Source organism: Saccopteryx leptura, chromosome 2 (genome assembly GCF_036850995.1).
Source record: "Saccopteryx leptura isolate mSacLep1 chromosome 2, mSacLep1_pri_phased_curated, whole genome shotgun sequence".
NCBI lineage: Eukaryota > Metazoa > Chordata > Mammalia > Chiroptera > Emballonuridae > Saccopteryx > Saccopteryx leptura.
Genome location: NC_089504.1, coordinates 281957427 through 281974650, shown reverse-complemented (window position 1 = coordinate 281974650; position 17224 = coordinate 281957427). Strand labels below are relative to the sequence as shown.

The 17224-nt window shown below is 39.9% G+C and overlaps 1 protein-coding gene and 1 long non-coding RNA gene across 2 annotated transcripts in view; both read left to right on the top strand.

The window, feature by feature from the left end:
• Positions 1 to 787: 787 nt before the first annotated feature.
• LOC136390922 (uncharacterized) overlaps positions 788 to 17224 on the top strand; it is a 219888-nt gene continuing 203451 nt past the window's right edge. The window contains exon 1 of the long non-coding RNA XR_010748790.1: positions 788 to 877. This is a non-coding gene — a long non-coding RNA (uncharacterized lncRNA). The remainder of the gene's footprint in view (positions 878 to 17224) is intronic.
• FCER1A (Fc epsilon receptor Ia) lies at positions 8476 to 15234 on the top strand. Its single transcript, XM_066366085.1, has 5 exons — positions 8476 to 8587; positions 9197 to 9217; positions 10877 to 11131; positions 13137 to 13394; positions 14846 to 15234. The coding sequence occupies exons 1-5, from the start codon at positions 8533 to 8535 to the stop codon at positions 15040 to 15042; spliced, it is 786 nt and encodes a 261-aa protein (XP_066222182.1). The 5' UTR covers positions 8476 to 8532; the 3' UTR covers positions 15043 to 15234.

The window sequence follows — 17224 nt, the reverse complement described above, 5'->3', positions numbered from 1 at the left end:
AAGGCACAGAGGCCCAGGCACCCTTTGAACTGATTCTTTCTCTTCCAGCATGTTCCAATTCACATAAGCTCCTGACAAAAACCTTTCTCTTTGGGTACTTCACTGTTGATTGGCCCTACAGTATATAGATGATCAGTTATATTTCATTACCCCATTGCTAAAAAGTAAAATACAGATCAAAGTGTCTGAGAACCAATAACAAGTCAAAATTTGGGGATATGTATTAAATACATGAGTACTCAGTAGTAAGAAGTAAGGTTAACTTATAGTCTATTGATCTTAGTATGTGCTTACTAACATCATGTTCCTGATGTTAATGGGCTGAGTACAAGATATTAACAACACACTCTACCAAGATAGTAGGCATAAAATTTAGAGGATTTTTAAAATAAAATTTTAAAATGTGTAAAATTCAACTGGTGTACCAACCAGTTATGCCAGTGTTGAGTGGAGTTATAATTTAATATTTGTGTTTATGTGTTCCCCCTGAATTTTTGTTTTGTTTCTTTAAGTACCTGTGGTTGTACACTATGGGAATTAAGGTATAGTTTACTCTTTCTGATGGGTATTTTATTTTGTTTCTAAGCAGTAATGAACTGCTATTTTTTTTTTTTTTTTTTTTTTTTTTTTTTTTTTTTTTTTTTTTTTTTTGTAAACAAAGCTTTATTAGAGCACACCAGGTATTCGTTTGCTTGAGTCTGTGGCTGCTCTGGTGCTACAGAAGCAGGGGTGATGGTTTCCAAAACACTGTATGTCCCACAGAACCAAAAATTTTTACCATCTGAACTTTTTTTTTTTTTTTTTTTTTTTTTTTTTTTTTTTTTTTTTTTTTTTTTTTTTTTTTTTTTTTTTTTTTTTTTTTTTTTTTTTTAAATAAGTTTTTATTAATGGTAATGGGATGACATTAATAAATCAGGGTACATATATTCAAAGAAAACATGTCTAGGTTATTTTGTCATTAAATTATGTTGCATACCCCTCGCCCAAAGTCAGATTGTCCTTCGCCACCCTCTATCTAGTTCTCTGTGCCCCTCCCCCTCCCCCTAACTGCTATTTTTTAAGTGAGAGAAAGGGGGATAGGGAGACAGACTCCCACATGTGCCCCAATTGGTATCCAACTAGCAACCCCCATCTAGGGCTGATGCTCTCTAATTAGCCAAGCTATCCTCAATGCCCAGGGGTGATGTTCGAACCAATTGAGACACTGGCTATGAGAGGGGAAGAGAGAGAGAAGGGAGAGAGGAAGGAAAAGAGAAACAGACAGTCACTTCTCATGTGTGCCCTGACTGGGAATTGAACCCAGATATCTGCATGTTGGGTCAATGTTCTAACCCCTGAAGCAACCAGCCAGGGCCTGAACTTCCTTTTTTTCTTTTTTTCTGAAGTGAGAAGCAGCAAGACAGAGAGACAGACTCCTGCTTGAGCCCAACCAGGATCCACCCAGCAAGCCCACTAGGGGCAATGCTCTGCCCATCTGGGACATTGCTCCATTGCAACCGAACCCATTCTAGTGCCTGAGGCAGAGGCCATGGAGCCATCCTTAGTGCCTGAGCCAACATTGCTCTAATGGAGCCTTAGCTTGGGAAGGGAAAAGAGAGGTAGAGAGAAAGGAGAGGGGGAAGGGTGGAGAAGCAGAAGCAGATGGTCACTTCTCCTTTGTGCCCTGGCCGGGAATCAAACCTGGGACTTCCACATGCTGGGCTGATGCTCTGCCACTGAGCCAACCAGCCAGGGCCCTGAACTGCTTTTTTTTAATCTCCTAAATCTTTGTCATTACTGCTACCAAAACACTATCTTCATTTTAATGCTGGATACTAAAGCAAAAGCTTAGAGTAGTGAAACAAATGAAAGTGGTCTCTCTAATTCCAAAGTTTACATTCTCTAAACTAGAAAATAATACCGCTCAATAAGCTCCACTCCATCTTTCATTCAAGAAGAACATATTTGGACAGTGTAAAGACTTAAAGGTTGCCTTTAAAATTATTATTTGAGTCACAGAAAAATGATTGTTTCTGAAGGACAATTTGACTGGAGGATTACTATCCTAAGGAAAAACAAATATTCCATAAATCCCCTGGAAAAATGTGCAACACAGCAGTAAAGTATTGATAGAATCTGTCTGTCTCAATTGGGTCTTGGTATTCAAATACTGCCCTCTGACAGCACCTCAAAAACTTGTTTCTCCTCCTTTTCCCCATTTCAATCAATCAACTTTTTGTGTTCTACTTTTTTCTTATCATGCTCTCTTCTTCATAACTATGGACAAAAATGAGGTTTTTTATAAATTATGCTGGCATAATATACTGATTTTCAAATGAAACATCCTCTGTAGGTTGCCAATTGCCTTACCACAGTTGAAAAAAGACACTTGCCAGTAGCCAGGGCTACCATCACAGCCGCCTGGTTCGCATTGGATTGAGACAGTCGGTAAAGAAACAACGGAGCCAAGAACTGGTGGGCCATCATCTTTAATTCTAGCTTGCACCCAGCGGGCAAGTAAAACACACACTGGGCTCCAAAACCCACTCACATTCAGTGCTCACTAAGCTACTGACTTATCAGAGTTTCCTAGAATCAAAGGTTTCTAGCTCACCAGACTTATTCACCTATGTTCCTGTAAAGCCGGAAGCCAGGGCCAGGGCCACCACCACTATCACAGCAGCCTGGCCCATGCAGGTTCGCATTGGATTCGGACAGTCGGTAAAGAAACAACGGAGCCACAAACTGGTGGGCCATAGTCTTTAATCCTAGCTTGCACCCAGCGGGCAAGTAAAAATACACACTGGGCTCCAAAACCCAATCACATTCAGTGCTCACAAAGCCACTGACTTATCCGAGTTTCCTAGAATCAAAGGTTTCTAGCTCACCAGCCTTATTCTCCTCAGTTCCCCATCTCCTTCCTTATCCCAGATACAAACTCTGTACAAACTGGCATCTCACTCAGCACTTCGCCATCTTGGCTGCTTTTCCTGGCCTCCTCCACGTGGCCTCCTTCCGCTGCTGGCTCTACTTTCTCTGCTCTCTCATGCTAACCTCAGGAACCAAGAGCCTAAACTCCTGTCCTGCCCCCATTTTATAGTGTAGATTCATAATCTTTAATCCAATATACAAAATAGGGAAGTCTCTACTACAAAGTCACTTCTCTGAGGCATGATTGGATTGTACCGCCCCACATCAAAAAGGGTAGGAAAGGCTTAATCCCAAAACCAAGCCCCAGGCTACAAAGATTCTGCCTGCCTTTAGAGACACACATTAATATCACCTGGGTGACGGCCTCCTCGTGGGCAGTGCCGTCTTTAACAAAGTGAGCATAATATATTTTATCTGCCCAACAGCTCCCCATCTCCTTCCTTTTCCCTGCACAAACTCTGCACAAACTGGCTTCTCACTCAATACTCCACCATCTTGGCTGCTTCTCCTGGCCTACTGCACATGGCCTCTTTCTGCTCTCCTCTCTGCTCTCTCCTCTAATGTTAATCTCAGGAACCAAGAGAGCAAGCTCCTGTTCTGACCCCATTTTATAGTGTAGAAATCCAAACCTTTAATCCAATATACAAAATAGGGAAGTCTCTACTACAAAGTCATTTATCTGCGGCATGATGGGATTGTACCACCCCACATCAAAAAGGGTGGGAAAGGATTAGTCCCCAAACCAAGCCCCAGGCTACAAGGATTCTGCCTGCCCACAGCCTGCCAACACACATTAATATCACCTGGGCAACGGCTTCCACATGGGCAGCGCCATCTTTAACAAAGTGAGCATAATATATTTTATCTGCCCAACAACACTCTTAAGAGTCTTTAATAAATTACAATAACAAAGGCAGAAATATATTTTTTGAGCAAAAGATGCTGTGCAATACACTTTAATTATATTATTCTACCTCATAATAAAGCTGTGATCTGGAACCATTATTGTACCTATTTTATAGATAACCTTAATCACATGAATGCTAGAAGTATTTGAACTCAAATTTTATATATAAAACGTTTTAAGTGGCAAACCACTATATATAAATATTTATGGACTTACCATCTTCAGTGTCATCATTAATATCAAATCCCTATCTAGAAGAAGGCCACCAATTCTTATCTATTATATCTAAAAGTCAAAGGGGTCCTGGAGGGATTTAAAGGAGGAGGATCTGTGGATTTAAAGGGGAAAGGGTAATCATGCTATAAGATTAGTGTAAAGCCAGAATCCAGGGCCACTACTACAGCCGCCCGACCCATGCAGGTTTGCATTGGATTTGGACAGTCGGTAAAGAAAAAACGGAGCCCAAAACTGATGGGCCATCTTCTTTAATTCTAGCTTGCACCCAGCGGGCAAGTAAAAACACACACTGGGCTCCAAAACCCACTCACATTCAGTGCTCACAAAGCTACTGACTTATCCGAGTTTCCTAGAATCAAAGGTTTCTAGCTCACCAGACTTATTCACCTCTGTTCCCCATCTCCTTCCTTCTCCCTGCGCAAACTCTGCACAAACTGGCTTCTCACTCAACACTCCGCCATCCTGGCTGCTTCTCCTGGCCTCCTCCACGTGGCCTTTCTCTGCTCTCTGCTCTCTAATGCTAATCTCAGGAACCAAGAGAGCAAGCTCCCATTCTGCCCCTATTTTATAGTGTAGAAATCCAAACCTTTAATCCAATGTACAAAATAGGGAAGTCTCTAATACAAAGTCACTTGTCTGGGGTATGATGGGATTATACCACCCCATATCAAAAAGGGTGGGAAAGGCTTAATCCCCAAACCAAGCCCCAGGCTACAATGATCCTGCCTGCCCATAGCCCACAGAGACATGCATTAATATCACCTGGGCAACGGCCTCCACGTGGGCAGCGCCATCTTTAACAAAGTGAGCATAATACATTTTTTCTGCCCAACAATTAGACAATAAAAATGGACACAATCTGGGGAAATATAAAATAAAATATATGATCTAGATTCCTATAAGTTATGGTTTGACATTTGACATCCTGTGTTGTGAGCTCCATCAAGACCCAGTAGGACAAAAAAAAATGTCTGCAAATATCTCCATTTTGCCTGGCCCACTAGTGAATCATTAGGGAATCAGATGAAAATTTGTGAATTTATGGACCAATGGATTAGCAGAAATTAGGTTACAAGAGAGTAACCTAATTAGTAATGTTATTGGAGAAAATGATTTCTTCCATTGTGTTGCAGGAAATGAATTTCAGGAACACACACATCAGAGAATTGTAAGCAATAGTAAAAAAGATTTATTAGAGTTACTTTGAGAAGGCCACCACACTCAAAAAGGCACTTCTCCAGCACTCAGCTGATAGATTGTGCTCATGTTGTAAAGTGACCGGTGAGTTCCACAAAGACACCAAGTCCAGATGAATTTTTGAGGAGTTTATTGGCCAGCGACTACAGGGGGCTAGGACAAACCCAAATCCTGCAGCACCCAACACAGTTCTGAGGCCCCTTTTTAAAGACCAAATTACACACTGGCTGGGCTTGGGAGGAGGGGGAACATGGTACAAAAGTCATTAATCTCATTAACAAGCTCACTGAATTTTACTGCCTTGTTACGTTTATCTATAGGATCTATCAAAAGGAAAACATTGTTACACCCTAAAGGCTTTTAAGAAAAGAGAAGTGAAGGGATTCTCAGATAAGTTCCATCTTCCTTGTTCTGTAGTTAAGTTATGACTTAGCTGACCCAGTTGCCCTTGCAAGCCCTTTCTCCTGCATTCTTCTCTTTCCTTTCTCCACACAAAAGAGGGGGTAAGAGGCCTGACTTTTCCTCCTTAAAATGGCGTTGCTAATGCTTAGTTTTATAGTTTCTTGGCACCTTATCACACTCACTGCCTCCACATGTACTACTTCTGATGTCTCAACAACAACCAGGTGTTCAGCTCCATCTCAGTACAGAAGAATTCCAGCTTCTAGGGCCGTAGGCCTGCACTTAGGCCCACCAGGTACAGTAAAGTCAGTAGAGCCCAGAGTTGCATCAGCCTAGAACTTGAGGCTGACCTTGGGCAAGTTACTTAATGTCCCCGTGCCTCATTCCTTATCTGTGCATATTCTGCCAAGGCTTGATGTTGCCTGGGCCATGATCTGCACTGCATTCTGGCCTGTGAGCCTGCCACCCACAGATGGGCTTTCGTTAAGCTATAATTATATATTTCTGAGTTTAGGAAGAAGTAGGCTTTCTTTCAAACTATGCAATCTTTTTCCTGTTTATCGTTTCCCCCCAGGCTTGCGTCCTTATGCTATCTTATTTTCTTCCCCCCAGATTTTCCCAGGTTTGTCTCCTCCCTTTCATGGATGCCTTTTGGCTACTCTGCACTTGCACTAAGAGAAAGGACATCCTCTGCATTACTTGTCTCTCCCTTTTTAGTGGGGCGCATTTCCGAGGGTGGCTGTAAAGTGTCTTTCCTGCCTACTTGGATGCACAGTCACTGTGAAGTTGGCCTTTTCTAGTTAATCTGACTGGTTCCATTCATTCCTTTTCTTTTTGTTTATATCTAAATAACCACCTACTATAATAGTAGGTGGAGAACTGTAAAGCCATCAGGCAGGGCCGGGGCCACTATCACAGCAGCCCGGCCCATGCAGGTTTGCATTGGATTCGGACAGTCGGTAAAGAAACAGCGGAGCCAAAAACTGATGGGCCATAGCCTTTAATCCTACCTTGCACCCGGCGGGCAAGTAAAAATACACACTGGGCTCCAAAACCCAGTCACACTCAGTGCTCACAAAGCCACTGACTTATCCGAGTTTCCTAGAATCAAAGGTTTCTAGCTCACCAGCCTTCTTCTCCTCAGTTCCCCATCTCCTCCCTTATCCCAGATACAAACTCTACACAAACTGGCATCTCACTCAGCACTCCGCCATCTTGGCTGCTTCTCCTGGCCTCCTCCACGTGGCCTCCTTTAGCTGCTGGCTCTACTCTCTCCGCTCTCTCATGCTAACCTCAGGAACCAAGAACCAAACTCCCGCTCCGTTCCCATTTTATAGTGTAGAAATCCAAACCCTTAATCCAATATACATAATAGGGAAGTCTCTAATACAAAGTCACTTCTCTGAGGCATGATAGGATTGTACCACCTTACACCAAAAAGGGTAGGAAAGGCTTAATCCCAAAACCAAGCCCCAGGCTACAAGGATTCTGCCTGCCTTTAGCCCACCCCCAACACACATTAATATCACCTGGGCAACGGCCTCTTTAACAAAGTGAGCATAATACATTTTATCTGCCCAACAAGAACCACAACAGGATTTCAGCAATTGCTAGCCATACTGGTGGACATACATAACCAATATATTGTCATGATTAAGAGTTTTATTCTAGGGTTAGATTTTTAAATGTTTGAATCCCAAATTAGCCATTTAATACTGTAAGACAAGTTACTTAACTTCTCTAAGCCTCAGTTTTTCGACTTATAAAGTATAGATAATGAAGGCACTTGCTTCATAGGATTATTATGAGAAATGAATGAAATATTTCTTACACCCCACTGTTGGGCAGTTAAAATATATTATGCTCTTTGTTAAAGATGGCACTGCCCACATGGAAGTCCATCACCCAGGTGATGGTATTGGTTGCCTTTATTGCTTGGGATGGGCGTAATTATATTAATGTGTATTGGCAACAGGCTATAAGCAGGCAGGATCATTATAGCCTAAGTCTTAGTTTTAAGACTAAGCCTTTCCCACCCTTTTTGATGTGGGGTGATGCACTCTCATGAGGAATCCCATTATGCCTCAGATAAGTGACTTTGTATCAGAGACTTCCTTGTTTGTATATTGGATTAAAGGTTTTGAATCTACACTATAAAGTGGGGCAGCCTGGGAGCTTGCTCTCTCTCTCAGTTCCTGAGGTTATCATTAGAGGAGAGAGCAGAGAAAAGAGAGCAGATAAAGGCCACGTGGAGGAGAGGAGAAGCAGCCAAGATGGCAGAATGCTAAAGGAGAAGCCAGTTTGTGCAGAGAGAAGGAGATGGGAAACACAGGTGAATAAGGCTGGTGAGCTAGAAACCTTTGATCCTAGGAATACTCAGATAAGTCAGTGCCTTTGGGAGCCCTGAATGGAAAGGGAAGTGTTTTCCCACTGCATGTATTTCTTGCCCACTGGGTGCAAACTAGGATTAAAGCAAATGGCCCACTAGTTCTTGGCTTCATTGTTTCATAACCTCCTGTCTGAATCCTATGCAAACCTGCATGGGCCAGGCTGCTGTGATGGTGGCCGTGGCTACTGGCTTTACATTCACTTTTCTATGTTGCACTGATTTACAGTTTAATAAAGTCCTGTAACTGTGTGCCTAGCCCACCTGATTCCAGGTCTGTTTATGGAGGTAGAATGGGATAAGAACGTACATATAAAATTTCAGTTAGTCACCACTCTAAATTTTATTTCCAGAGAAGAAAGTAAACCCAGGCGTGGCTGATCTGTTAACTAGATATGACACAGAAAACATTTCCTTCTCCTTTTTGGTTTTAAGACTATTTTAAGGTCCTAGACTTGTCCAGCTCAGTCTGTACCTGGGGATCACAGAAGAAATGTCTACTTCCATGGGAGGCCCTGCCCAGCTGTGGATAGTGTTGCTGCTCTTCTGTAAGTAGAGGTTCAGTCACCCTTCTTGGGAGGGCCAAAATTGATCTATGGAACAGCTGGGGTAGGGTTGACAGTTTAGTTGTGGCTTTTTCTAGGCCATGCACAAACCATGGGACATTTCTCAAGGGTTCTGTAGTGGAGAAAAGCTGGAGAACAAAGGAAACGGGGCTGAGTAACTAAGCAAAAAGCCAGACTGAAAGCTTGGTTTCTTGCAATTGCTCTGGCATCTCCCAGAGGGCAGGGAGGAAGGATCGAGAAAAGAGAGAATCTCTATATCTCCTTGGATCAAATTCCTGAGAAGATAGTTGCACCTTAAAACTCCATGAACGTAGCCTGACCTGTGGTGGTGCAGTGGATAAAGCATCAACCTGGAAATGCTGAGGTTGCCGGTTCAAAACCCTGGACTTGCCTGGTCAAGGCACATATGGGAGTTGATGCTTCCTGCTCCTCTTCCCCCTCCCCTCTCTATAATGAATAAATAAAATCTTTTAAAAAAAAAACAACAAAACTCCATGAATGTAGACCTCACCATTACACCCAGATTCCAGTCCTCAAGAGTCTCAGAAGGCTGGCGATAGACACTAACTTATTCTCTCTGAAATTTTGTAGGTCCACATGGCATGTCAGCAGGTGAGTCCTCTGTCCTTGTTCCCTCAGTGTTTCCCTGTGTATAATAAGCATTGCTTCCCCAGCTGTTTCTTTTCAATACAGCATGTTTGTTTTCCAATCATTCTTTTTTGTTTTCTAATGATTATGAATCTGCTCTACCCTGTTCAATCTACTTCCCATTTCCACCTTGTTTTGTCTTTCTTCTTTTCTCCACTCAAAGCTTCTCACATACCAATTTATTCTTTCAAGTTACCACCTCCTCTTTTAATGTGAACATTTAAATGTCTCGGCTTCTCGTCCATAATTTGATTCAATTAAATTCTTACACCATCATTCTTAATGTTGCTATTTTATAATTGAAGATATTTAAATTCAGATTCAGTGATTTTCTGGAGGTTATGCAGCTAACAAAGAACTGCAGCCCCTTGGAACCAAGTCTGGTTCTCTTTCAACTGCATTTGTATCACCCCTTCTTCATCACCCCTGTTGCTTCCTTAGCTTCAGTTCAAATTTGTGTCACATCTCTTTGCTCTTGAAAGCCTTTTAGGACTGATCATCTTGGAGTTTTCTATTACCTTCCAGAATTGACATATATTGTTTTCTGTGTATACACTCACAACACAGTTATTCAATGTAAAGCCAGTAGCTGCTGCCACCATCACAGCCGCCTGGCCCATGCAGGTTCACATTTGATTTGGACAGATGGTAATGAAACAACAGAGCCAAGAACTGGTGGGCCATTAGCTTTAATCCTAGCTTGCACCCAGCGGGCAAGAAATACACACAGTGGGAAAACACTTAGCTTTCCATTCAGGGCTCCCAAAGCCACTGACTCATCTGAGTTTCCTAGAATCAAAGTTCCTACTTCACCAGCCTTGTTCACCTCTGTTCCCCATCTCCTTCTCTCTACACAAACTCTGCACAAACTGGCTTCTTCTTCAGCACTCTGCCACCTTCGCTGCTTCTCCTCTCCTCCACATGGCCTTTCTCTGCTCTCCTTTATAGTGTAGCAATCAAAACCTTTAATCAAATATACAAATAAGGAAATCTCTGATACAAAGTCACTTATCTGAGGCATAATGGGATTCCTCATGAGAGTGCACCACCCCACATCATGTAACAGTCAAGGGTGTAGGGAAGGCTTAGTCTTAAAACTAAGCCTTAGGCTATAACGACCCTTCCTGATTACAGCCTGCCCCCCACACTCAATGCAAACTATAAGCAAGCAAACATATATTATATTTACAAACTTATTTGACCAACATTCAACCATTATTTTCTCAGTGTATCAGCCATTGAGCTATGGTTGAACATGACAGACATTGTCTCTGCCTGAAAAAAGATTTCAGTTCTCATTTACAAATTCTGAAATTGAGATCAAGAGAAATAAAGTGAGTTATCTAAACTACATATTACATATTTTGTCTGTCTTTCTATTTCTTTTTTTACCTTATATTTTTGTCCTGTGTTTCTCCCTAGATGAGGTGCTCTCTGGGGCCACAGCAGTGTTTTCTCTTTTTTTAAATCTTAGGAATCAGGATAGGGTCTCATCAACAGCAATAAAGGGTAGACTGATCATTGATTGACTATTGGTAAGTCTGTACTTTGAAACTTAGATAATTAATTTTTTATGTTTTTCTCCCTCTCTGTATGTCTTTTCACAATTTGATCTTCTCAAAGCCACTTGGAAATCTATGGTGTCCTTGAATCCCCCATGGAATAGAATATTTAGAGGAGAGAATGTGACTCTTACATGTAATGGGAACAATTCCCTTGAAGTTAACTCCACTAAGTGGACTCATAACAACACCGTGTTAGAACACAGAGCTTCCAGTCTGGACATTATAAATGCCAAAATCCAGGACAGCGGGGAATACAGATGTCAGCACAAAAATCTTATCCCAAGTCAACCTGTGCATCTAGAAGTCTTCAGTGGTAAGTTCCAAATCTGTGGAAATACAGATTCTCCCATGTGAGGAACAGTCTTTCTGAAAATGAAAGAAACAAGTTATTCCAAGGTGAGGGTACCAGGGTGGTAATCAGGGTCTGTCACTTAAGAACTGTCCATTTCTCTCTTTTTTCATCTCTCTTCCTCCTGCCTGTCTGCCTTTCTGCCTTCTTTCAATATTCTGGCCATCTTCCAATGTTATTTTTCCATTTTATTTCACTTCTGACTAGCTTTTCTACATAGGTTCAGATGTATATTATATAGTCAATGGTATGTTGAATATGTAAACATTGCAAAGTGCTACATATCTGAAATAGAATCAAAAGGTTCAATTTAAAGATTTGTCCTGCAACATCCATATGCAATAACCTGAATAGTAGGTTGTACTCTTCATTTTGAAAGGTATCTGTGTATATCCCTCAAGTCCTCTACTTATATTTAAGAAAAAAAAATATGTTTGCTTTTTCTTTATCACTTTCCTATTTCTAATTATTTGTGTAGCATATGTGAGTTAGTTAATAAATGCAGAATGAACAAATTATTGATTTCAGTGACTAGGTTAGTGTTATATTTTACTTTATATTTTTAAATATAAGTATATTTTAAAGTATAAACAAACTGTATTTTTCTCTTGAATGGAAAATGTTTTAACATTTGTATGCAAATTCCAAATACAAGCTAAAGAAGTGTAAAATAGATTATTTATTTATTTATTTATTTTTGTGAGATAGAGAGTGAGAGCGAGACAAACAGAAAAGGAAAGAGATAAAAACCATCAACTCATAGTTGTTGCATTTAGTTGTTCATTAATTGCTTTCTTATATGTGCTTTGACTGGGAACTCCAGCCAAGCCAATGATGCCTTGCTTAAGCCAGCGATGTTGGGCTCAAGCCAGTGATCATGGGGTCAGGTCTATGATCCCATGCTCAAGCTGATGACCCCCACACTCAAGCTGGTAAGCCCACACTCAAGCCAGATGAGCCCACTCTCAAACCAGTGACCTTGAGGTTTTGAGCCTGGGTCCTCAGCTACCCAAGTTGACGCTCTATCCACTGCACTACCACCTGGTCAGGCTTTTTTATTTTCTTAAGTGAAATTCTGGAGAAGTACTCAAAGAATATTCTTTTTTTTAAATTTATTCATTTTTTTAGAAAGGAGAGAGAGAGAGAGAGAGAGAGAGAGAGGAGGGGGGAGGAGCAGGAAGCATCAACTCCCATATGTGCCTTGACCAGGCAAGCCCAGGGATTTGAACTGGCAACCTCTGTGTTTCCAGGTTGATGCTTTATCCACTGCGCCACCACAGGTCAGTCAAATTTATTCTTATATAAAATTGATTTACACAAACTAGCCATATTTTTATTTAAAATTCTCCTTCAGTGAAGGCTTTTTAATTCCTAAAATGGCATTGGCCATAGAATCTGACTCTTGTTTTTTTACTGACTCATATTGAAGAATATTTGTTGAGTACTTACCAACTCCTAGATATTGTGTTAGGAAATGGAGATATAAAGTAAAAAATAGACATAGCCTCAAACCTCTTGAAGCATAGAGACAAATGAAGACAAGGACATTAAATAAACAATTACATAAATAATTAATAAGAACTTTGATACATGTTTTGAGGAATTCTTGAGATCAACTATGATTAAAAATGAAACTGGGAAGTCCTTATGACGTAAGAAAGGACAAAATAGACACTGTCCTAGGCTGAGATACCCTAGGCAGAATAGGTTTACTTTTTACTTAGTGACTAGAACTAACAACAACATAGCCAGAAATGTCAAAGAAATTTTATGGCCTAGACTTTAATATAAGAGTCGGACTCTAAGAATTATTTTATTTTTTATTGACTCGTGAGCTAAGAAATATATTAATGATGAACAATGTTTTCTGACACAAACTTAACTAAGGACTTTATTTACTTTATTATCTATCTATATCATCTAGCTATTTATTCATGGTTAAATAAATAACATAATAAATGCTCTTCAGACTGGCTGCTCCTTCAGTCCTCTACAGTGGAGGTGTTGGAGGGTGAGTCCTTCCTCATCAGGTGCCATGGTTGGATGAATGGAAACGTCCTCAAAGTGATTTACTACAAGGATAACAAAGCACTGAAGTACTGGTACGAGAACCACAATTACTCCATTACCAATGCCACAATAAGAAATACTGGCAGCTATCACTGCACGGGCATTCTTGGGCAAAAAAACTATACCTCTCATTCCCTCAACATTATTGTAAAAAAAGGTGAGTTAGTAACAGAAACAGATGGAGCCTATTGCAAAGAAAGGGAGAAAAGACATCTCGGCTTGAAATAGTAACAGCTTATAAAATGGGGGCAGTTCTGAAACCTTAGTCTACTAAACTTCCAGTGGTAGACGTGGGGTATAGTATATCTCTCAATTCTTGTCTTAAGTATTGTTTTTGTTTTGTTTCGTGGTAATAATAATAGCTGCTCACATTATGTAATCTTTATGAAGAATAAATGTGATAGTATTTGTGAAATGGATTTGTAAATGATTCAGCACAAAATTTGCAACTAGTTTTGATTTCAAAGCCATCTGCTGCTCTTTGGGGAACACTTATATTTATTAAATTAAAAGAAAATTTCAAAGTTCAAGAAACAAAGGCTTGAAGAGTTTGAGGGTCTATTGACCAATAATTCAAATACGCAGTGTGCCCGTTTATTGGGAGAAGAGAAAGAGGTCTTGATCAGGGGGAAAAAAAAAAGGCAGGTGGGCTGCCTCCACAGCCAATGAAAAGGACTGATCTTTCCAAATTTTATATAAGAGATGAAGCCTTTGAAATGTATGTCTTACAAGGAGAAAGTCAGACTTTTTGCTTTGCAGACTTGGCTCATGCTAATGTCTACAAAAGCATAAGACCAGAATCCAGAGTTAAACTCTAATAGCAGTTTTCTGTTAACTAACTTGAGGCCTAAGTACTATTTAATTGTACCTGGGATTTCAGTATATTTATTTGTAAAATAAAGATTTTGTTCTAGACTTCATTAGAATCACTTGGAAAAATTTAAAGAATATATTGACTTCTCATCCTTAGAAATTCTGATTTAATTGGTTTGATAAGGCCTGGACATCGGTATTTTTAAAAGTTCTTTCAGGTAATGTATAGACAGTGCTCAGAGCCACTGGTCTAGTTCATCTCTAACTTGTATCTGGATTTAATATTGTGGGGCTCCAGAAAAATCACAATAAGCACTACTTTGTAAAAAGAGTAATAGAGTCAGAAAATAGTGGAACTGGAAGAAACTTAAAGTTGATTTAATCCAATATCTTTATTCCACCCAGAAAACATAAAGAATGATAATTGATTGACTGATTGAGAAGTAGAACATTGGTAACCCCCAGCCCTCACTGTCTACTTTCTACTCCAAAATAATATTTGGACTTCGGTCTTGTCAGATCCAAGGAAAGGGTCATTTTTTCTATAACCTTGCCCCTTGGTCACATTGGTTAGAGAAACTGTTAAATGAGGGCTCTTGGGAGATATTCGAAGCTCCCTAAGGATCCATGGGAAACAGTCTAAGGAACCCAAAGCCAGGAGTGCTTTTCTCTGCAACCGAATGCCGTACCAAGCTAGAATATTGAAGACCATGCTAGGCCCTTCTCTTAGAGAGGATGAAGCCCTGAACTTCTTGTTCAATTTTTAATATAAGTTATGTTTCTTGTTGCATCTAGGTTCCACCATACCTCACCAAAGCAACTACTACTGGCTAAAATATCTTATCCCATCTTTGGTGGTGCTTCTGTTTGCCGTGGACACAGGGTTGCTTATCTCAATCCAGCAACAGTTTACATTTATCTTGAAGATTAAGAGGACCAGGAAAGGCAACAAACTTATGGACCAACATCCTAAGGCAGACCCCCCCAAATAAATAATATCATTGCTTAAGTAATATTTGCAACAGTAATTTCTTTACAGCATAGCAATTTTCTCAATTTTCCAATACTCACAATGTATGTATAATGAGCTGTGTTCAACTGTGCTCTTCACTAAGCCAATGGAAACTGGTTAAGTGCCATGTAATAATAAGTGCTCAATAAATATGTTAAATAAGTTTAAAAAATGTATAGATTCATTTATACATCTGTTTATACATTTATTTATACATCTGTGAAAGAGAAGTAAAATTTAAATAAGACAAGTATGAAACCATATCACATGATGCTTCCAAGTATTTGAGACTTGCCAATTTTTTTCCATTTTACTTCTTTCTTTTTCTTTTTTGATTCTAGGGGCAAAGACCATGAAGTTTTATATTATACATGTTGTCTCTTGACCATTGTAAATATAAACGGGGAATGAAAAAACATGGTAGAATTCTAGTGAGGTTGATAATTTTTATGCTCTCTTTTCAACCACTATCTATGAACTTTTAGGTCCTGGCAGGACTTGGGGAAGTTCTGAGCCAAAGAACTCAGGGGGATGAGGCTCAGTTTAAGATTCCCTTGTGATTTTTTCACCCCTTTAAAATCCCCCAAATTTATATCTTGAATACCCTTTTACAACACTTGAACTAAGCGTCTTGGATAAATCTTAGTGAGTAATAATAATCAGATCTCTCTGCTCTGAAAGCAATCTAGAAGTGAACAAATCTCAGAAAAAGGTTTTAGATGTTTTTGGTTTGTTCATTTCATTTTATGTGTTCACAAATTTCATTGGAGGCCCAGAATTCTTTCATGTAATAGCTGGAACTTAAGTTTCATCTTCTTATAAAGCCACCCATTAGAAAGAGACTATACATGAAAAGAAATGGATTTAAATCTTGACTTATTCTATTTTCAGGTCTGTGATTTAAAAAAATGTTTTTGTACATCCATGGACCTTAGTATTTCATTTCTAAAACAAGAATTGTCATCTTGTCAACTTCCTAGTATTCTTCTGAAAATTAAGTGAGAGGCTGTATCTGTAATTTCTCTATAAATTTCAAAGATTTAAAGGGACATCTAGCTTGTAGGAGACCCATTCTTTGCTCCTCCAAACTTACTCACTTCCACTCATAAACAGTTATACTGGGGGCTCAGAGAACCATTATGAAAGAGAGGCAACATATTGTCAGTACTAACCATGAGCATATTGTCAGTAGTGACAACAGTCAATAAAAGATTAGTGTCCACACTTTAAGTAGTGTTTTAGAACAATTAAAAAATATAAGAAGCAAGTGAAACTAGGGTGAAATTTTGTAAATATCTATGACACCAACAAGTCCCATTTTCTCCAAAGAATTTTTTTGGACCACAAGCCTGGAAAATTTTCTATAGGAGTCCTCCTTATCACTTTCCCTGCTCTTAAAGAAAGATAGGAGGTATATTACAGGAACCTTGGAATGACAGTCTTACAGAATATCTGTTAACAATCTGTTGTTTTACTGTGCTGTATACATAGCTACACATCAATTGAGAGCAAGTTACTTGCTCTTTTATTTGGTTTGAGGCCAAATGACCCAGACTTAAGAATTGAAAGATAGTTAGCATGGATAGAAAGTCTAGACTTGAACAACTTGAGATACATCTTCTAAAGAAGTTTTGGGGTTCTTGAATATTACAATTCATTTTTACCCCCCCCTTTTATATTTATATTATAAAGTCCATAGACACAGCACAAACCTAGAAATACAAGCTGCTGTTAACTAGCTGTGTGGTTTGGGAAAGTTGTGGGTGGAGCGCAGAGTGCATTCCTAGCAGCTGCAGCTGATGCAATGCTCTGAGAATACTCCAGGTCCCAGAAGCCCCCTGGGCATACCCAGGAAGGAAGCTCGCCAGCTATGAGGAAGTGACTTAGCGTCAACCACGCAGCTCCCTGATCTTTTCAGCCATTGGCTATGAAGGACATGCTGTAATATCCTATTGGCTGAACCCACATATATACGCTAGCTTACCTCCTGGATAAAGTGGATCTGCGCCACTGAACCTGGTCCCCAGAGTCAGGTCTTTGCGTCTCTGTCATCCTCACCCCCGGCAGGACTTTTGCAGGGTCACCTCTGGGTATCAGCTGGATTCTTGGGACTATAAGAGCTGTGTTTGAAACTCAATATAAGATTGATCCTCAATACAGAA

Coding starts and splice junctions, on each gene's coding strand:
- FCER1A (XM_066366085.1), top strand. CDS start 8,533: ATGTCTACTTCCATGGGAGGCCCTGCCCAGCTGTGGATAGTGTTGCTG. Junction 8,588..9,196: donor GATAGTGTTGCTGCTCTTCT/GTAAGTAGAGGT, acceptor GAAATTTTGTAG/GTCCACATGGCATGTCAGCA. Junction 9,218..10,876: donor TCCACATGGCATGTCAGCAG/GTGAGTCCTCTG, acceptor ATCTTCTCAAAG/CCACTTGGAAATCTATGGTG.